General features: G+C 38.6%; 1 protein-coding gene across 1 annotated transcript in view; it reads right to left on the reverse strand.

Annotated features, from left to right (window-relative positions):
* Positions 1-10,462: 10,462 nt before the first annotated feature.
* LOC107665513 (protein phosphatase 1 regulatory subunit 29-like) overlaps positions 10,463-23,057 on the reverse strand; it is a 153,808-nt gene continuing 141,213 nt past the window's right edge. The window contains exon 3 of the mRNA XM_016456422.1: positions 10,463-15,274. Coding sequence (XP_016311908.1) covers positions 12,167-14,962 — 2,796 coding nt within the window. The 5' untranslated portion in view covers positions 14,963-15,274 and the 3' untranslated portion in view covers positions 10,463-12,166. The remainder of the gene's footprint in view (positions 15,275-23,057) is intronic.

A 23,057-nucleotide genomic window follows, 5' to 3' on the forward strand; every position in this document is an offset into this window, starting at 1 on the left:
ATTTTCTAACTTTCTGACGCTCTCAACATTTCCGCTGCCCCTCTGTCAGTCCCACTATGCCCTGCTGCTAAGCTCCCATAAAGAATTAATTAAAAACATCCACTCATCTTCGTCCCAGTGGACATGCATGGTCAGGTTTGGGGTTGCTGCGGCACTCCAAATAAACATAGTGAGTGAATTAGACTCAACCCTCTGGTTCCATTATAAGAATTTGATGTAAACTTACAAATAGGTTGGTATAAATAGGGGAAATTATAGACCCAAATTAATTAATGGGCCAACATACCGTAACAAGATAAACATTGGCGCCGTCTGCTTGTTTGAACTGCTACGCAGTTGTCACTGCCTGGGCACAGCGCTAAACTATCTATTTTTTATGGGTGCATTCTGGGTATGTGCGTTTAGGACAGTTTGCTTCCTGCTCTTGTCTATTTGCTTATAGCGAGTGTGTGTGTTTGTGTGTAAAAGTTTAAGATGTTTTGCCATTACCTAATTTGAGTCATGGCAAACACTGACAACACATTAGCTGAGTCAGAGTCATCACTCAGTCTCTCGCTTTCATACTCACAACTCTTCCTCTCAGGCCATTCACTCAGTCATAATGGGAGAAAATGGTGCTTTCTCATTAGATTCATTGGTTGCAACCGAACCTCAGTTTTCTGTGTCAAAAAGGTGGAAAAGGTGGTTCAAATTAATCACATTTAACTGCATATCAATATGTGCTAAGCCTGCAAATGAAAGACATTAAAACATTAAATCACTGTGGCAATAACTCCATAATTAAATTAAGACCTCATTAAATAATACACTTATTTAATTTAGATTAAATCAATTCCTTGAGGATGCAGAATTGCAATTTGAACGTAAGGAAAAATTAAAATTGAATATCATATAACTGTCTTTTGACTTAAAAAATAAAAGAACAGAATAAAGTGATATGATACGAACTAATATGAACGACAGAAACAGACAGAACAAAAGAACGATAGAATGATAGATAGATAGATAGATAGATAGATAGATACAAACATACATACATACATAGATAGTCCTTGACCATGCAGGGGAACAGAACTCAACACAAACGTGTTTTTTTTTTTATACAAATTTATTGCAAATATAGAAATAGATCTTTTGTACAGAAATTGAGAGTCAAAGAATGAGAATCATCACCAAATAAAGAACAAACAGAGCAATGAATGTCACATTTAGCAATGGACCAGTGTTGAACTGAATCAACTGTATTTATGGGTCCATGCAGAGGGAAGAATATTTCATACATGGATCTAAAATCAATCTCCCCTTCATCGTAATGAGGTGCAAAAGAGCTTCTAGCTCTGGTGATCAAAGCGAACATAGCCTGTGACCTCTTGTCCAACATCTTGTCCTCTCGGAGTCACGGGGTTAATTAAGTACAGGTAAACCTGGCCAACGGTCACATTTTGATGTGGAACCCAATCACTCAAAATCAGTGTAACAGCTTATTTTTGATTTTGAATGTCAATCTCAAATTGAGTATATTGATGGGATGAAAACAATTTCATCAGACACTCAAAGACTCCCAAGGGTCAAATTGACTTTTGCAACCAGCAGATATGCTATTTCCGCCATCCCACATGGGTTGGAGCAAGAATGTGTCCAATCGATTACGGCTGGTGGAGTTTATTTGTCAGATGGATTGAATTTGGGCCATCATAGTCTCTGAGCAAGTGGTTTTCAGACTTCCAACTCCCAGATTATACTGTGAATAATACATAAGTATCTCACAATTAAGTCATCAAGGGACAAGGTTTTCCAGAGAAGTTCAACTGTCATAAGAGTTTGTCAATTTTTCTTGACATGGAATCGAATGAGTTGACAAATTATCCTTTCAGTATTTTTTAAAGGTTAAAAGACGCTTTCATTATAAACCTCTCTTAAGAAAGCAGTTGAAGACAAGCCTTCTGGGATGTCTGAAGATCAATAACTAGGAGAGGTGATTAATCAATGCTGTTAAAGCATTAAATAACAACAAAGACTTCAGCACAAGAGGGACCTAGAGGAACGCTACTCAAATCTGTGAGGTAAACTTCACTCTTGAATGTGTACTGACTTCTCTACATTAACCTCTTGCTAAGTTGAGTTAATTAAGTAGTAGACAAACATCAGGTAGAAATTGAAACCAACACTGAACTATGTTGATGAAATGGGTTGGAAATGCCACTGGAGACCACAAATAACCAAGGGTATACCGAAACCAATTTACGATAGGACCCTCATCAAGTTCACCACTATATTTGGATTACATTAAAAATGTAAAATAATTAAATAAACAATTAAGTGAAATGCTAAAGCAATTTCTACGTTCCTGGGTCAAACACTGAGGGGGTGAGTTGGCATTAATTAGCAATGGGATTAATTCGCAAATGCTAATAGTTTGTTGTTCGCATTCTGACCTCTCCGACCAATGAATGCTCATCTTTTTTAAACAGGGATGCATGTCAATTAACCCCACTAGTACCGAATGAAAACATCAGATTAGTTCGACTTGAGTTGTATGATAAAGGCCAAAGAAAATTAAGGGTACACAGTGACATTTACAAAGTTTTGATGTAAATGGTCACGTTTGACAATGATCTGACCTATCGTTTTATCAAGTAATTGATTAATTTACCGCAACAGTTGAATACATTATAAATGTAAATGAGTTTAAATGTGATGGCAGTGGAAGCAATGCCTGAAAAAAGTAAGTCAATAAAGCCTGGGGGAAAATAAAATGACAAAACATCACAGAAAAAACTCTGAATTTCAGTTTCATAGTCTTTTTGACATACATCCACTCAAAATACACAACAATAAATTTTAGGCTCATTGAAAATACAGGAAATCATGCAAATATAACACTTTATTTAATTTTCATGTCTTTTTTTCAGTCTATAGTTTCAGTCATCTTAATTACAGATCATTGCACGACCCCGACCATTAAAAAAAAAACCCCTCCCCAAATACACTCTGGTCCCACCCCCCAAAAAAAAAGATATACAGAACAAGCTTGGTATAAAAACAGTCATAGACTCTTTACAAAATTCACAATTGTTTCGCATTTCCTTCATTTCAATAAGTGACTCCATTCAGGTGACCTGAACATTGTAAACTTAATCGGTGCACGTTGACACAGAATAAATAAATTAACAAAAAGACAATGCACAAACTCATAAATCAATCCTAATATGGTTCATAGCCTAGATGATTATTTTAAAATGCCAGATTCCCACAACGCACTCCTGATCAGCTCTAGGCAACAACTACAAGCAACCACTGGACTTTATGCAAGTTTGGAAATACATCACTGTTTTTTTTTAATTTTTTTATTAACTTTCAGTGTTTAAGATAAAACAAGAGAAGGAATTTGCAATATCACATAAATCAAATAAAAAATGGGAAAATGCATCACGGTATCTGTTAACTTTAATCAATACAGCGCTTTAAGGCTGTCGCCAACAGATTGCTATGCTGCGCTAACTCCAAGATGATTATCTCCAGCATATTATGCATGTAAAGAGCACAAGGTCCCACATGCTGGCCGTAGACTCATTTAAAGGCCGCTGGAATTAGACACATTCCGAATATCACACCCGGCAAGAGGCTGAAAACCCGCTGCTTTGTAAAATTACCCTCTCTTCGGATGACCGTCAAATGTGAACTGAGGGAAATGAGTTGCCTGGTTGCTAGTCACTCACCTAGCATATGTGAAACCATGCCACACACAGAATAAACAAACTACACATTTCATAACAAGCTAGCATGCTTGTTGAAACAGATAGCACCACCACGGCTAGGCTAGCTTATGTAGCGCTAGCTTCTTCTATGCCTGATTCCCCAATCATAAATGCTTTTGAAATTGGGTCGGAATGATAAAACGGGCACGATGAAAGCACCAACTAGGGCAACTAGGCTCTTTTATTTAGGAGCTGGATTATCCTCTTCATTTGGGAATGCTTTTTCAACCAAACGCTGAGAGAAAAAGACAGAGCTAAAACAAAAGCTAGCAAGGACTAGCCTATATGGCTGGAATTAAACCAGAAGCAGTATTATTAGTGGTTAATCAAGATGACAGGGATCCCGGATTTTTTATTTATTTTTTTTAAAGAATGTATTATCAGCTAAAAGACTCTGAATTGACAAAAAACGGACAGGCCATCTATCTCCATTACAGTAACATTGAGATTATTCCGGTAATTTGGCTATTTGACATAAGCGCGCTAATGACTTTGATAGTGATCTTTAAAGAGGTTCATGAAGGTTCATTGAAGATTTGAGCATGACCATTTAAAAAAAAAAAAAAAAAAAGCAAATAGGGTCCATTTTGAATTCATTACTTACAATACGGAGTAGCACTAACCCATCAGCAGGGTTTTAGAAATAGTGGACATAAAAGGCTTCATTTAGTGGTCTTATCTACGATGTACTGACAGCAGCAGAGCCGTCCTTGAGTCTGCATTAGCGCATACTCTTATAGCCCTGTCTGAATTCATCAACTCAATTCAAAATAAAAGAACTTAAAAAAACAGAACTAGACCCGACGGAGGTCAGAGCAAGGCAAACCAGCAGAAAGGGCAAAGCAATTGAAGCACAGCTGCATACGGTTGGCTTGTACATTCAGCGCATTTAGAATGAAATTTCGACCATTTACATAAAAGGTTATTAACATACAGTACACTACTGTTCAAAAGTTTGGGGTCGCTAGGTCTCTTAAGCTTACCAAGGCAGGATTTATTTAATCAAAAATACAGTAAAAACAGTAATATTGTGAAATAAAATATATGTTTTTATTGTAATATATTTTAAAATGTAATTTATTCCTGTGATGGCTGAATTTGAAGTCTTCATTGTCATGATTCTTCTGAAATCATTCTAATATGCTAACTTGGTGCTCAAGAAACATTTTATTACCACCAATGTTTAAAAAAAATGTTCTGCTTATTTTTTTTTTCAGGATTCTTTACTTGAACAGCATTTATTTAAAATACATATTTTTTTGCTAAATTTAAAAAGTCTTTACTGCCATGTTTGATCAATTTATTGCATCCTCTCTGAATTACAGTATTAATTCATAAAAAATAAAATAAGAAACAAAGATCTTACTGACCTCAAATTTTTGAATGGTAGTGTAGAAATAATAATAATAATAGTTGGTTAAAAGTTTAGCATGGTCATGCGATATTATGTCATACTACCCAAAATTATATCACAAATTCAAACATTATTTTAATCGTGCAGTTCAGCATAAACCCAAAATGCAGTTGTAACCACAATGTGCTTTTCATGTAATGCATAGCTTTGCATCTTCAAATATCTGCTCCCTCAGCAAAATGTTAGGTGAACCTTTGTTAAAATTTTTTACTTGAAATCCAAATAGACCATTTACTAATCTTTCATCAAAATATACAGAAATGACATTCCTTTTCATCTGACATTTAAGTCCTCTTATTTTCCAACCCCTCCCCTCTAACCACCTTAGACAATTTCCACTATCCGAACAATTTCCATTGGATAAAATCATATCCCACACTATGTTCTGATCTCAGTGAATATCCTGTTTCACTTAAAAACCTGCTCCATAACACTAGTAACATGGTTTGGAAATGCCATTTCAAGCTGACTTTTAAAGTGAGAGGAAAATCAAAGAGCAAATCCATGTCCCTTACTTTAAGAGGATTTGTGTTTTCCTCCTATACCTTCTCGAGTGAATATCTCATTGTGTTTTCTCTTTTTCTTTCTCACTCACTCTAGTGTGGCACATCCACTTTGCATGTTTCTAAATGGAACATCACGCCCGGAGGTCGAAACAAACCGCTTTTTGAATTTCCACCGAAACTCTTTTTCACATTTATCGCTCTCTCAAACTCATACGCTGTACATGTATAAAAGTCATTCTCGTTGCGATAACCGGAGGCCCTCAATTTAGTGATCGTGGAAAGCAGTTCTGTGCACATACGGCAGGATTTGAGTGAAAAACGAGTCTCTTTTCCTGTTGCGCATACGCCACATCTCTGGGGTTCCTTGCAACTATCGAAGCATTTCACTCAACTCTGAATGAAATATCCACACGGTCTATAGCTCAGAAACCTCAAAGGGGTGGGAAAATGCTGTGAGGTGTTCTTGAATTGTATGAATAAAAAAATCAGATGCCCCTATGGTCATCACGAAAAGATTGATTGCCTGGTTAAACAAGAAATGGATGCATCTAACACATGAAAGAGGTCGTAAATGCGCCTTTGGCCAATATCGCTGCCTATCCGGACTGATCAATGTAACCTGCAAAATAAACCGTATTTATTATTACTCCAAGGGTCTGCAAATATGAAATTGAACGGCATATTTTCTCAACAAAGCTGAGATGCTGTAAACTAATGTATTTGTCTAACAGTCTCCTCCTGTCTGCCCTCTCTTCACTGGGCATCACAGGGATTCCTCTTCGCTGGTTTGAATCCTATCTCACTGGTAGGTCTTTCAGGGTGGCTTGGGGAGGGGAGGTATCCAAAGCACATCAACTTGTCACTGGGGTTCCTCAGGGATCGGTTCTCCTTCTCTTTCTAGCTTGTACTTATTTGAACATTGTCTAGAAACTTGGTATTACAAGCACTTCTTGTATCTGTTTGCCTCTTTAAGAAGAATCGCTTTATGTATCCCCAAATTGTAAGTTGCTTTGGATAAAAGCGTCTGCAAAATGACTAAATGTAAATGTAAATGTTGACAGCTAATAACAAAACAGACAGAAAAGAAAACCTGTTGAGGGACATTTTAATCTTTTCACGGCATGATAAAAAGCAGCAATCCTTCAGCTTTGGCATATAGGGGTAATTAAATCCCTGCTTAGGGTGAAAAGCATTACAAAGGCCATTTCCAAAAGACCCCCTGTAGACCTTTTCCTCAAAACTGGCACACACAAAGACATATACAGTACGTTTGCATTAAAAGTGTATATAACATAACTTTTCGCAACCTGACAGAACTTACAAGACCTAGGGAAGTTTGATGTTTGAGGCACATTAAAAATGAATCGGGTTGAGCTGTGCCTTGAGCCACATTTTTGGCGTTTTAACTTTTTGTCTGTTTTCTCTCAAAAATAACTGTGGACTTGTGTCTTTTCCCCTGTTTGCTCAGTGTAGCCCTCAACCTTAGATTGACCCTCACAGTATGAAGATGGCTGCATTGTCTTCCTGTCATACTTCTAGACGTTGCCTGCCCTACAGGAAGTGTGGAGATGTTTGGCAGACTTGACCTGCAGAATTTGAATAGATGGAGTAATGTTTGCTATTGAAACTTGAAAGTTTGTCTTTAAAGTGCCTTTAGGCTATTGTAGACTGTGCCAACTCAATTCTGATATAAAATCAACATGAAACAGCATTAATGAAAACCCATTGTATCTATCTAATGTGCAATAACAGGATATTCAATCAGTTTTTTTATGTACTGGGAATTGTTCGAATTGGAAAAAGTGAGCGATACATACCAGAATAGTGAGCCTGACCTCTTGAAGCAAAGCTGTTGAGGAGACTTTTGGATTTGGATGTAGACATGGAAGGTCAAGTTCGCCCTCAAGAGCTTCTCGATGGTGTAAATCTACCTTTACTTGACATTTTGCTGTAAACTTGTCTTATGTTAACTTTAAACAAAATTACCGAATTAACTACTAGAAAAGTAGGAATTAACTAAAATAAGTTGGAATAACATATAGATGAATTATGCACCAAAAAAGTAGAGTGCATGGTAACTTCAAATAGTTTAAACATAAAACAAGGCAGTTTGCAAACCTGAACAAAACAAAAAACTAAATTATGCAAAGCTGCCATAAAAGCAACTGACTTAGTAATCTACATCAAACCTGATCTTATTACTGAAGCTATACTTATAACATGTGCCGATCCATCGCTTGCTTAAATTTGTTAATTTCCCCAGGCTCAGTTCACTTATTACTTAAAAATTGTTTGACTGAAAGGCATGCAAAACTTGAGCCTCAATCACAGCGGGTTCTTCTCTAAAGTCTTGGTTAACCCGCTGAGTTAATACCCATCTCAAGATAAGGGGGTTGGGAATGCTCTGCGATTCGAGTCTTTTTGCATTAAACCCGGAGTGGTGCCATGGAGAGTGCAAATGACATTTTATTCCTTGTTCTGGTGTCTAATCAGGGGTCTTGATGGGGCCTGGCCTGATTAAAGCAGTTGAAAGTACGTACAGCTCATTAAAACAAGAAAACCTTTCTGTGTTTTCTAACCGCACACCAAATTCATTTCATCAAGGCTTCAGGAGCATAAGCACGAACACTCAGCTGGAGCATGAGGAATAGAGATTTGAAAGAGAAATTGCTGGCACAATACATTAGCAGGAAAAAAGGGAGGGAATAAAAGAGCAAAAAGGCTTCATCACACTCTGAACATGCAACTAAATTTGACAAGTGCATCAGAGGACAATGGTTGGTTTTGAAAGGCTTATTATCTCCATGGACAAGATGGTAGGAGGCCAGAGAATTGTGGGCCGTAAGTCTTTAAACTTTATTAGTGGGAGGATGGAAATTGTTGAAACTATGGTTCTCGGTAAAACCGTATAGAGAGGGGAACTTTACTCACCCATTTTGTGGGAGTTACAGTGGCATTTATGTGAGCAAAACTGCTTTTTTTTTTTTTTTCTGAGGTACTTCCAGTAAGTTCCAGATTCAGAATGCTTGAGCTCTTAGGAAACCTGCAGAATCTCTTTGTTTTTATGCAAATCAATATAGCCCTGATGTAAGTGATCCATTAGTCTTATTAATTTGGACACAATTACGATGTATTAAGCTACGTAATATAACTGGGAATCAATCAAAACACAATCCACATCAAAATTATGCAAAAGCATTTGGATTTTGGCCTTGAGTACACATGATCAGGAGGGCATTCTGGTGGACAAAGATGAATCCATTATGTTAATATACAGTGGGTACGGAAAGTATTCAGACCCCCTTCAATTTTTCACTCTTTGTTATATTGCAGCCATTTGCTAAGGGTCTGAATACTTAGGACCATGTGATATTTCAGTTTTTCTTTTTTAATAAATCTGCAAAAATGTCAACAATTCTGTGTTTTTCTGTCAGTATGGGGTGCTGTGTGTACATTAATGAGGAAAAAAAATTAACAAATGATTTTAGCAAATGGCTGCAATATAACAAAGAGTGAAAAATTTAAGGGGGTCTGAATACTTTCCGTACCCACTGTATAGTGTCCTCTGAAATTTAAAATCACATTAAATAAACGCCAACTACAACAATGACATTTCAATCATAAAACAATGTAGTTACTTTGACAAATAAATAACAGTTACAATCTTACAAATGTTTGGCACCGTCCTTTAAAATAATTCACTCTGTTTTAGTGCCAAGAGGGCACTACTATGTGTCTGTAAACTTATACATTATGTGTAGATTGTAGACTCTGCATATGCCTTTGTGTATATGTGTGTGAGTGTTTGTATGTACGTGTACACTACACATACAGCGATTTTGTTTTCACTGGACATACCCATTGGAAATCTAATACTACTTGTACATATACTGTATGTAACCATTGTTAGTATAGATTGTTATCTTGTTGGTTGTGCGTTTGTCACAGTTTTCACAGTCAGCCATCAGTTACATCTGATCAACATTGTATATCTTTAAGACCATACACACACATAAGTTACCAAAAAAAAAACAACTTATCAGCAGGGAATCAAACCACAAATAACTGTCATTCCCATATGCCAACAATATACTTAAAACATACCAAGAGCATAATAATTTATCTCCAATTGTCTTAGCTTGGTATTTCCCAACCACAGTGCAATAATGCAAGCCTTGAGGCCGTTTAGAAAACTCATCTCCTAACTGAATTTAGGAAAATAGTTGGGGGAAAAAACAACTTTTGGAGTCTTAAATAGGAATAAATGAGATTTCAAGAAAGCTAATGATGGTGGAATATATGCATGTGTGGGTTTGTCGTTTTGTTGCAAGCTCTTGCTATGGGTCTGTGTTTGTCAGTGATATTCATATCAATCCATGTATACTTTGTTCATATACTGTTCAATTCTCACACTATTCTATACAGATACACACAACAAAAACAAAACATTAGCGTAAGCATTAATATAGCTTCTTCCTTAACAGGGTAGCCAATGTTCATCTTGTCTTTTCTCATAGACTGTGATTGACTGCAATCTGGAGTTCGCTCAGAGGTTTTAGTAAAATGGCTCACAAGGCAAACCTTTGAATTTTGAGTTGACAGAGTCAATTCTCAATTACCGAGCATTGATTTTGAACCTTGAAGGATGATGTGACATATTATTGATGCATGCTGAGAGTTCATAAGTTTCAACACTGGCCAAATGCGACTGTAAAATGAAGATCAATTTCCATGTACAGGCTGAATTCTAATGACGTTTGCACTTAATGCTGAGAAAACCCAGTGTATGTCAACCATAATTTATTGAGATCTACATTCATTAGTTAACAACAAATGCTAATGTTTCCCGTCAAAAATGCTTGAAATTTCAAAGCCCAGAGGCCTATTTCGTAGAGCTTGAGATGTATTTTTAAGCCAATAAATTGCTCTAAAGAATAAGAGCTTCAGCTTGCCTTTCATTGCAACGGGCGAACCAGAAAAACTCCAGGGATGCATTCTGCGTGATGACCTGACCGGAAAGGGCGAGATTAATTTCAATCACTTCTCCAATCTGGCAGTGTTAATAATATTAGCACCTCTGTGACCTCTTGACTCCTCTGCTGCAAATTACTAATTAATTTTCCCTATAAAGCCATGCAAGGACAATAACATGGTCTTAAAAATGAGATGTGAGAAATAAGTGAATTTGTTTCATACCATCCCTAGTTTGACCACAACCGATATTAGGTCAAGAGAAGTGGGTTATAACAGGAAACAGAAGGCCAGATCAATAGGGAGAAATAACAGCAGAGCTACTATAGTATTCAATGAAAGTAGACCTGACCAAGTAATCATTGAAATGCAAATATGGCATCAGATTCTGTGGAATCAATGGCGGAAAAAATAAGTATTTTACTCGTGAAGCCTGTTCAAGGTTTCAATGCCTGTCATAAGCTTAATAGGTAATTGAAAAGTTTTACTCAAACACCAGCAAGACAGTTATTATGAAATATGTTTAACATTTCATGAAATTATAGCTTCCAAATTAAGTTTGCCATTTTATGAAAGTGTGTCATTGAGTTAAGCTTTGGCATTTTGCCTCCCAACAGGCTAAACAAAGCAAACTCTTTGTGTAACATGCCTCAATATTCAATACATAATGGTAACCTTGTGTATATCAGCCTATTACTACATTGGGGTCTATATCTAGCTGCCACTTTTAAAATCAAACTGAGACATAAAGCTTCCATTCTTAAACCCCATTTTACTCTTTCCCTTCTTAGAATTAAGCAAAAACTGTCTAAAGTCTCCACAAATTAACAGAAAAATTTATTTGAGGCTGGCTGTGCCACAAACGAATGCCAAAAAGGAATTAACATTGTGTGTTTCATCGAATTGCCACACTGCTTGAATATAAAGCATGTCCAAATGGCTGCCTCTGGTTTGATAACTGTGTCCCACACATGCTGTGTCAAATTTGTGTAGGTGTCTTAAATCAATGAATATACTTTGCTTGAGCAAACAATAGGGAATGGGTGTGAACAGGGTATCCATGTTTTGACCTGTGGCTTCAGCAAAGCGTAAACTCACTCAAAACTCACAACTTTTCTTTTTTTCCCTCTTACTAACTAACAAGTATCAGTTACCACCATCACTCGAGACTATATTCAGGCATTTGTAAAATAAAACCACTAATTCCTCATTTAAGACTATTATCTTGTCAAACTACAGTGCACGAGAGGTGGTACACAAGGTAAAATGGAGGGATTCTAAACTGAAACTGGATGCCTTTTTAAGTGCCACATTTCCTGTGCATTTCTGGTTGGTTGCTTATCTATGCCTTAATGAGCTTGGAACACCTGCTTAATTCTGTCTCTTTCAGAACACTTGTCTCTGTGGTGGCCTATAGGGACCAAAGCACCTGCTGATGGAGTCTGCCGAGCTGTCTCAAGAGTCATCAGTTCTTTTCTCCACAACCTCGCCTTCTGCTGTCATGTCTCTCACAAGTATCACAGTTTCTGCTGTGCTGACACCCCCTTCCAGTAATCCAGAATGTCATGGAGATCCTCATCCTTTGCAAACTGCACTTTCTTTCGAAGAGCATGGCCAGCGGCTATGTAGGCCTCCTCACGGGGGCTTTTCTTGTATGGTCGGAAGCGCTCCCAGATTTTAAGCGTGCTCTCAGAGGAGTACTCAGGGCTAGAGGAATACCCTGAGTAATTGTGGTGGCGGGGAGAAAGCTGTGAATAGGCAGTGTCCTTCTTGGTGCGAGTGAGAGGCTTTAGAAAGGAGACTTTCTGGGCAGGGGAGTCAGTGGCACCCTCATAGTAGAGGGCGGGGAAGGAGTGTCGGTGCTCTGAGCAGTGGTAGTCTGAGTGCACCTCCAAGTGGTGCTGCTGAGCTGTGCTGCCCCCACGTCCGACCACAACACCACAACCACCCGAACCACCACTGCCACCACCGGCTCCCCCTCCACCCCCGTTGCCACCATCTCCTCTGCCATTACTGACTCCCTGAATCCCTATTAAGGGCAACCTCTCCAGTGGCTCCCCGCACCGAACAGGGCTGCCTTTCTCAGGGTACTTGCATGGCTCTGTGCTTCGAGGGTCGGTGACGTCCAGACTGAAGACCCGAGCACTTTTGACAGAGCCACCGGAAGAAGCGCTGCAGCGATTTTTAACAGAGTTTATAGGAACAACTGCAGCATCTGCACTGAGTTGCCTCTGCAATGGCCGTGATGCTGTAGCTGGGGGTGGGTCCCTGTAGGGAGGGGAGAGAAACCCACCTCCGCTGATGCCAGGCCGCTCAGAAAGGGGCAAAACAAGAGGAACAGGGGGTAGAGGACGGATTTTAGGGGATGACATGATCTGGCATGTCTCTGTGATGGTAGGGGAAAGTGGAATTAGCCCCCTGGCTAATGAAGGGACACTAGGAGGTGGTGGAGAGGCAGTGTTATCCACTGTAGTTGCAGTGGCCACAGCTGCTGCCACAACAGCTACAGAGTCTAGTTTGAGCGCATCAATGCAGTTATTGATAATCTGATTTACCTTGTCCACCTCCTTGGCAATGGTGGAGATCTCCGATGTTGAATCTTGGCCATCATCATCAGAGTCATCTCCTCCATTAATCCCATTTTCATCCCTTGTGATATCATCCCCTGACCCTGTTACAACTCCATCTCTTACTCGCTCCTCTCCTCCTGCTGACGTTCTTACATCCATGTAGTTGCCCTTATTGGCGGCCATGGCTTCTGAGAATGCTGTAGCCATCTTCTCCACTTGTGGAAGGGAAGAAAGTCGAGAAGAGGAGGTGTTGGCTGAACTATGAAGGACGCCCAAGCTGGAGGATGCTGACTGGGACAACTTTCCATGGTGGTGTTGATGATGGGACTGGTCATGGCGTTTCTGCAAGGCCGAAGGATCCTTGGCTGCTGCAGCAGCTGCTTCTGGCCCATAGCGCATCTCTAAGATAGTTTTCTTAACAGTAATAGACTTTTCCTTTTCTTCCTGCATTCGACGCCTACGTAAGCAGTAGTACACCAAGCCCAACACAATGACCATCCCAAACAGGCAGCCTAGAATGGTCACAATGTAATGGGTGGTGCTAGAAGGGGTTGCTTGCAAGTCATCAAGCCCTGGAGCCCGAGTTGCAAAATACAGACAAGTGTGATTGTAGCGCTGGGAATTGCGAATTGAGGCAACACAAAAGGTGTAATTTGTGTGGGGCTTTAGGTTGTTTAGTCTGACAGTCTCTTTCTTGTTCTTTAAGTTCATGACGTCTGACACATAGGTGTGGTTATACTGCACTAGAATATACATCTTACTGTAGGGCTTGGGTATTTGAACCAAGAGGGATGCAGAGGAGAGAGAGACCATTTGTAACTTAATGGTGGGGCTGTATGTTGGGTCCGTGGTTGATGAAGCTGTGGGCTGGTGATAAGGTCCCATCTGGTCATAAATATCCATCCCCATCCCAGAAGAGTCTAAGTCAGGAGGCACGGCTGTTATGCCACCAACAATCACTCCATTTTTACACATGGATGACAGGATAGAACGAGCATTTCTTCCATGATTACCTTTAGGACTCAGGAGAGGGTAGCCAAAAAGTTCTTTTGGGGTCTCACACTGGAGCCTGTCATAGGTGTGAGTGACGTTGTCAAATGCCTCTAGCCAGATAAGGAAGCCATACAACTCACAGCCACAATGGAAAGGATTTCCAGCCAGTTCACACACTATTAGCCGTCCACCCAAAACAGTGAAGGTGGATGAATCCAGCCTTGTTAATTTATTAGAGGAAAGATCAAGACTGCTAAGGCTTGGGCACTCCCAGAAGGCATTGGTTGCAATTACCTCAATAAGATTATGCTGCAGATACAGGCACTGCATTCGACCCAACCCTCGCAGCATCCCCTCGGTGAGGTTGGTTAGCTTGTTATATCCCAACTGCAAGACCTGTAGATTGGCCTGTCCTGTGAAGGCACCATCCTCAATGTAGGAGATTTCATTCTTGGTAAGGTTGAGGTCAGTAAGGTTGGTGAATCGGCTAAGGGAGCTGAAGAAAATTGCTTTGAGCTTGTTCTCATTCAGCCGTAAGTCATGGACGGTGTTGTTAATATGCTGTGGGATTGTCTCATATGGAGGCTGGTTCTGACTGCAGATTGCCAGCCACACATAGCCTTTATCCCCCTCAATTAGCCAGCAGTCACCCCTCACAAAAGAAGGTGCATGGAGGAGAAGAAAAATAGGGAGAGAGAGGATGAGAAAGTAGGGTGTAAAAGCACAAGATAAGCTGAACCTGCAGGCCATTTTTGAGTAAAAACTGGATTTGTTTTGATCAAGGTGGGAAATGAAAGAGGTTAGGGCTCAAAATAAGAAAAATTATCAAAGGAGATGGACGGCCAATAGGATTACAAAGACACAGGTTTTGGGGAAAAAAGTGTCTTGACGGCAGTCACAGCTGTTCAGGGACCATAATGCCAAACATAGTCCCCATTTTACGTGGTCCGTGTTATAGGTTTATAGCGTCGCTCGCCACAGCTGTAACTCATGGTCTTTGACTTCTTGACTGCTCTCCTTTTGAATCGCTGAGCAATGCTTTCAATCTGTCAGTCTTTGGATCTGTACAAGAGACAAAAGGTGGGGAGAGAACATTTAGAAATGAATGATTATGCTTTAATTATAAACAAAACCAGGTTTAGAAGACCAATTATGTATTCAAATTTCTAAAGCCATGAAACTTTGTCTTTACTGTGCTAGTTTTAGAAGTCAACCATATTTGATTATGTAAAACCATGTTGGTACAACTAAACAATAAAGGCTCAAAACTGTTCTAAAAGAAAGAATAAATGACAACATAATTAGGGACCAGAATGTAAAACAGCCATTAGTCTTTGTAAGTCACTGAGGTATTACAGTGCCTCTGAGGATTCATTTAGGATTACCATTATCCAAACAACACAATTCTACATGTCACTCTTTTGCAGAAAAAAGTTGGTTTCCTTGGTTATAAAATGCATAAAACATCTTGGTAGCACAGCTAAAGTGTCTTAACAAAACAGCAATGTGCGTGTGCGTGTTTATATGTGTATGTGAGTTACTTGGTATATGTAATTATGCATTGGAAAGTTTAGGAAAGTTTAAGCTACAGGTAGTGTCAGTAGTGTACAGGTAGTTTCTAAATGCCACAATACCAATATTGTCCCAGCAAGTAAATACAGCACAATGTTAACACAACTTTCCATACTTGCAATGTGGTGGTATATTTTGGGTCTTTATAGCAATTTGACACTATAGATATCAAGCCTCTCAGGTTAATTTTGTAACTTCAAAGAAATCTGTCTAATAAATCACTGAATGCTCAACAGGCCTCCTGCTAATGCTAATTTATCCATTTCTTTGGACTGCCTGTGTACTGAGAGACTGTTCACAAAATGTTTCATTCATGCTTTGAATTAAATCACACAGAACAAAATTTTAATAATCCTTTACATTAGACTACAAATATTGTCATGAAATTTTGCATAATAAAACTCAAGCCACACCGCACAGCCACTCAGTCTAGAATTCAAGCATCCAATTTTACAATAGTCACTTCTCATTTCTAAAGCCCTCACAGAAACAGAGAACCCGTTTCCCCTGGTGCCAAAGCTCAAGATTGAAATTGACAATTCAATTCCTCAACTGACGTCAGCTGATTTAAAACTGACCCTCAGAGTTTGTCATAATCATGGGATACTCTCGTAACTGTCAATCTTTCAGTCCCTCAAGACTGACATGTGGTGCAGGTCTTTTCATCTCTGTAGGAACAACATTAGGTAAGGAGTTTTAAATCTCTTTAACATCAGCCTCATTAAATACTCACAAATATAAATTACACCCAAGAAAATGTGATAGGAATGTTTGTATGCAACTGGGTGTATTTGTATGGCTATGAATGTATGTGTGTATACACGCTAGTTATGTCAAGGGAAACGTGCAGTGCATGCAAATAACGCAGAAGACTTTTATGCAAATTGAATTTGAAGAGATGTAATTCTAAAGGGAGTATTAATTACCCCGTTGACGAGAAAAAAGCTTTATATAGCACTACTTGAACAGCCGTAATTGTGAAAGTTATCCTACAACGGCTGCATAATGTAACTTCAATATGCCAGATGATTGTTGCATATTAAACCAACAAAAGATATTATACCCAGTGGAATATCTCAAACACTTTCAAACTATTAAATGTTAATATCCCACAATGCACTGGGATAAACACGGAATGATGAATGGTGCTTGCTAAGGGTTTTCAAAATTCCAGCCGTAAGTATTAAATGCTGACATGCAATGAAAGATATTAAATATTTCCATTGTTGTTGACCAGAATTTTAAAGATATCACGCTGAAGACCCACTGAAATAATACTGGGGCATGTTGTCACAATGGAATCTGCCAATAAACAGGCTTTTCAGTAAATTTTAGCTAAATGGTAAATTCCATTTTAAATGTACTTTTGATTCAAAACCTTATAATTATAGTTACAACTTCTCCTTGTGACAACTACCCCCAGATTAACCATATACATTCAGTTCCTCTCTTTATTGCTTTCGATGCCAGCAGTTTAACCTCCTTCTCATCCCCTCTAACCCCGTCAGATAAAGATCTAATTAGTTAGTCTATTCACTAATGTCTAGAGAAAAAACTCCACCAGTTATTCTCCTCACTGAGAAAGTCTGTCCAAATACAAGGTCACCTCAATATTACAGTAGAGTCCTCAAAGCAGCATTTTAACACATACGATAACTATCCTTCCCTGCTGATTTCATTACAAACGACCTCTAGAAACACAACACTGACTGAAGGGCCATTTGGCTTCCAGTGATTTAAATAAAGTAATAGTACAAGAGTTAAAATATCTCCCAAATGTACTATCACAGCAGGTTTGAAAAAGCAACAAATTACAATAAACACCATTCTGAGCTTTTCCTGAGTGAGTGGCCATTACAGTGCTACTGGCTTACTTTGTGCACTAGAAGACATAAAATGTGACCAAAACGGGCAAAAAAAAAAAAAAAAAACTTTAACAACTTAGTACCTTTTACAAGCAAATGACTGTTAAATGCCACAGCGTTAAGATATTTTTTAGATAAATCAAGCTAACCAATGACTAACTTAGTGTTCTTTGCTGGTATAGGAGAAAGTTTTTTAACAGCTTTAAATTAATCTTTAAATTCAAAATCCACTTAGCTCAAAAATCAAACCTCTGTTCAAATGGAAATGATGCATCTGTGCTTATGCAAAGTTTTATTCGCTATGCGCCTACATTTCTATCCTCGTTCTTTCTTCCTGCCTCGTTTTTTAGTGGTGGCATTGTACGCTATGAGTTTATCACTCTTGTCCTTTCAAAAGACAAAAATAGCATGCGCTAGCAACAGCAAAGAAACAATTAAGACCTTCTCTTTCTTCCTTTATTCTGCCAAGCTCCAGGCTTTTGTGGAGACCTGAAACCCTTTCCGTTTTCTCACGTCGAGTTATCACACAGCGTATCTGCGATTTAATTAGGACCAGAGGCTAATGCTAATTACAGCTTGTGAAAGCAGGTGGACCAGACTAGGAGTTACTTTAGAGAGACTTCATAGTCTAAAGATGAACCTCTCAGGGGAAGAGAGAAAGACAATAAGAAAGCGAATGAGATCAGATGTACTCAGACCATTACATGCAGAGAGCAGACACACACACACAAAAAATTTCAGCCAAATGCTATGCTAGCCAAAGGTCAAACAAGAGGTGCTACGCATGTTGAGTGATGGGGAACTTTCTTCAAAATGCCACTTTTCTTGACATGAGGCAGCTGAAGCTAAAAAAATGTCCACCTTACCTGGCGCTTCTTTTTGGGGAGAAAAGAGACCCAACGCATGTGGTTGTCACATTGTATGTATATGTTGACCTTTAACGCTGAAGTAGCCTAGAGGAGTTATTGCTAACTCACCTATCAAAAAGCAATGACCTGTGCAGGTTGAGATAGTTAAAGCTGTAGCATGTAATTGCTTTATTTTGTTATTAAAATACTTATTTATCCAGCTTAAACTGCAGAGACAACTATAAAGTAACCCATTCATTACCCAAAAAAGTGTAAACACTGTGGAGTTTTCAAAATATTGTTTGTTTGAGCAGACTAGCCTAGCTTAGCAACAGTGAATCAACCAATGGTGTGATTTTGGGGGTGGGGCTGTTTGGTTGACCAATGGCAGATGTGTTCAGAAAACATCTGAAAACAATCTTCACTTGTCTCATTTTATTTAGGAGAACAGCAATTACACATTCACAAAGTCATTCATTAATTAATTTAATGTACACAATAACCCTCATTTAGGGGTTTTAATGCACAACTATCAAAACATTGCTTTGTTTGTTTGAGCAGACATGGCAACAGTGACTCAACCAGTGGCGTGAGTTTGGGGTGGGGCTTTGTCTTTGTTTAGACCAATAGCAGATATTTTTGAAAAAACAGTTTGAAGATCTTGCTTTTTGTCCTTGGGGACACATTTTACTTTTCACTAAAGTCGAACTAATCTCAACTTTGTTGCCTTAAATCGCCATTTGAAATGACTTTGTCTTGTCACTGCAAATTGCTCCCAGTGTGAACACCTCAAATCAAATAGCTATGATATTAATATCTAGCAGTACTTTTTGTTCAATAATTGATCATTTTAATGTTTAAAATTCACAGTGAGCACTGGTTTTGGTTGGTTGATTTCCAGCTGTGGTATTATTCTGAAAATCACCATTATTTGCCATTTCAAGCTCTTTTAAGTGCTTGATTTTTCTTTTTTTCCCATCAGCTACTGCAGTGTGCACTTGTTAGAATACCAATTTTATCTCCAAACAGCAGCAACATAGACTGCCTGGAGTGGAAAAACTTTTCCGAGGAAGGGGAAGAACATGAAACAGTCTTAGAGAGTGTGTTGATTTCCCTTTCACGTACCGACAAAGAAAACCCCACCGTTTTCCTGCCGACGTGCTACATACGCAGCACGCTTTCAGAGAAAGTAAATTCAGTTGTTTTGTCTGAGGCAGTTGTCTGAGACATCAAACACTCCTCAGGGTTGTGGGATCACGGAATTGCCAGAGCTATGTTCACCCTGAGAGCAAAACTGACACGAGCAGCCACAGGGGCATTCAAACAGCCAAGAAACAAATTTGTCCGTGTCAAAATGCCCAGACGCTGCCCTGTCGCTCTGATATCCAATGACCTACATGGGACCAAGGCCCCAGAGGGGGCAGCAGCTTTAACTTCCTGAATTATAATTAGTGGCTTCTCAACCTCCAGGTCTTGACTGAGAAGATTGGGTTTTTCAAAGTGCCCTTAAATTCTGCCTCATATTATAACTTAATACGTCTCGCCTCTTCCTCTATTTCTTGTACAGTATGTCAGCAACATTTATGCCAGTTCGCTTGCCAGAATTTGAGTGCAGGGAGAGGATTTGAAATAATTGCTAAAATTCACTATGGGGTTAGGAAGCATTTTGCACTAACACACAGCGATGTCGCCCTTTCAGCACAGCCTCTTTTATCACCTGGCAATTTCCACAAACTGGGTACAAAAGGAAGTGTCAGAAAATCTCAAAGTAGTTTTTAGAAAAATGGTCAGTGAAATGAGATTCTTAGCCCTCAGTAAATGATTTGCAGTTTTTACAAAATCCATAACTGCCTAAATGCATTGTAAACCTTTCATGTGCAATTTAAATAACACAAAAAAGGATTTAGTAAAAATATTTTGAAACATTAGAAAATATATATTTATATAAAAAAATGTCAATGTGTGTCACAGGAATGTTGCAATTTAGCCTAAAATAAACAATTTGCCATTTTTGCAGCCTTGTTATCAAAATTAACAAAAAGCAATGCAGCTTAAAGGGTTAGTTCACACACAAAAATAAAAATTCTGTCATTAATTACTCGCCATCATGTCATTTCAAACCCATAAAACCTTCATTCATCTTCGGAACACAAATTAAGATATTTTTGATGAAATCCGAGAGCTCTCTGACCCTGCACAGACAGCAACACAACTACCACATTCAAGGCCCAGAAAGGTAGTAAGGACATCATTAAAATAGTCCATGTGACATCAGTGGTTCAACCGTAATGTTATGAAGCTACGACAAGTACCACGATGCATGTGTGGTGCTGTCTTACAGGTTTGGAATGACATGAGGGTGAGCAATTCATGACAGAATTTTTATTTTTGGGTAAACTATCCCTTTAAACGTGCATGGTTTGGTTTGTTAAATTTTAAATAAATCCAATAATCACTTTAGAATATTATTTAAAAATATATTATGAAACATATTTAATATTTATAAAGATTAAAGAGGATCACAATAGTTAACAGGGCTGAAAATTCTGCCTAAAATAAGCAATTTGGGACCAGATGCTGGTCAAACACCACTTTTTCTTCAGCATTTCTTCATAAAAAAAAATTAAAAAAAATGCTAAAACAAAATCTCATGTGATTTCTCGAACTATACTATCTACTACACCTAACCATGACCATATGTAGAATCTTTCTTTTACTTGGTTGACCACCCTCTCAGGTACCCTGAGGCAGACAGAGGTGATAATACAGCATCTCTACTCCCTTTCTCTCTCTTCCCATTCTGCCCTGAGGGAAAAGTCTGGTAATAAAAGCCACAGAAGCTGCATACATCAGAAATGGAGAAGGAAACATGCCCGATCATATGCTGGGGTGATATTTTAACATATGCTGCACACTATAGAGCGAAATTGTGCTTTACAGTATCACCAGATTATTCTGTCCAAGAGCCAGCTATTTAGATAGGAACATGCCATGTGACTAATATGTAAAGTGACTAAAACTCAGTTCACAGACATTTAGGGGTGGGTAAAACTGTACATTAGCACAATACAAACAGGAACATTCTGGTCCTGAATGCTGACTGGTCAGGATTTCAACACAAAACACCTTGCTTATATAAAGTCAGCACACATTCAAGCGCTGTTAATTTGTCTATATCCTTGCTTCCGGGTAACAGAATGCATCCTTGACATCTTTGAAAACTGATGCATTGTATACAGCTACTCTGAACTTCATGCCCTACAGGCAGAAATCGGATGTAATTTAGCGACAGGTAAAACGGTGAGGTCTCATAAATAGTCATAAGTGCGTACTTCTGCCCTGGCCTGTGGAAACCTCTTCAACCTCTCTCCTACCCCGGAAAGAGCGATACTGCACAAGCACCTGCCGGTGATGATAAAACAGCTCATCACCGGCCTCTTGTCTGGCTTGAGTGAGCGTGAGTCACCACTTTACCACAAAGTACGATGAAACAGAAGCTTCATCCACGCGGCCCTTGGTGAAGCGCTCAATCGCACCTAATTTAACAAAAGCGGTAATATCACAAGCCCTCTAAGCGCTAATTGACCATGTTATCGTACATGATTTGGGACATTGTGAGATGCCAAGAGCATCTGTGCGTGTGTTTGGGGTATTCCACGTAACTTTTTAAAGTAAGCTCGAGTAGAGTAGTGCCAGCGCTTTAACTCAAATGCTTTAACGAGCTACACGCAAATGATATACAATATATGGCCATATGTATATGGATGCAAATGTTAATCTTGTTAAATAAATTACTGACAAAAATGTTTGTTACCATTTATTATTATCATTATTTCATCAAGGACAAAGAAACAAAAAAGCGCATAATGATGATAATTAACCAATTTTAACTGTGAAACTTGACCTGCTGACCAAAAGAGAGTGGAAAAAATTATCCCGCAAGGTATCAACAACACATTAACGAAGAAAATCTACAAAGATGCGATTGTTTCAAATAATCCAAATTATAGTCAAAGAACTATTAGTCAGAAACTGAACTAGTCAGAAATTGAAGCGCTTTGCTAATGGGTTAATTAACTCCAAACATATCCTATACATATAAGATTAATCAAATATATAAACTTTAATCAAATATTAAATTTTATGCCACAAATGTGAACTTGAGCAAAGTTACATGCTAGTCAGAATATGCGATGGCCTGTTCACACCAATAACAATAACTGTAGAGAAAATTATCCTGTTTTAACATCCACACCAACGCAAAACGTTGTTTATTAGTAGTGCGAGCTGCAGTTTTCTATTGTCTGCCGCTTAAAATGTGCAAGATTCTGGTTGGCTGTTGATGTTTTTATTGCTCATCAGCTGCGAAAAAAAATTAATGAAAATGATTTTTAATGACATTGCTTCTCTTTGTGTGGATTCATGATTCTCATAGAATTAGGACTTAAAGGGGTCATATGATCTTGCTAAAAAGAACACTATTTTGTGTAATTGGTGTAATGCAATGTGTTTATGCGGTTTAAGGTTCAAAAACACATTATTTTCCACATACTGTACATT

The sequence above is a fragment of the Sinocyclocheilus anshuiensis genome, unplaced genomic scaffold (genome assembly GCF_001515605.1).
Source record: "Sinocyclocheilus anshuiensis isolate Anshui unplaced genomic scaffold, SAMN03320099.WGS_v1.1 scaffold543, whole genome shotgun sequence".
Classification (NCBI taxonomy): Eukaryota; Metazoa; Chordata; class Actinopteri; order Cypriniformes; family Cyprinidae; genus Sinocyclocheilus; species Sinocyclocheilus anshuiensis.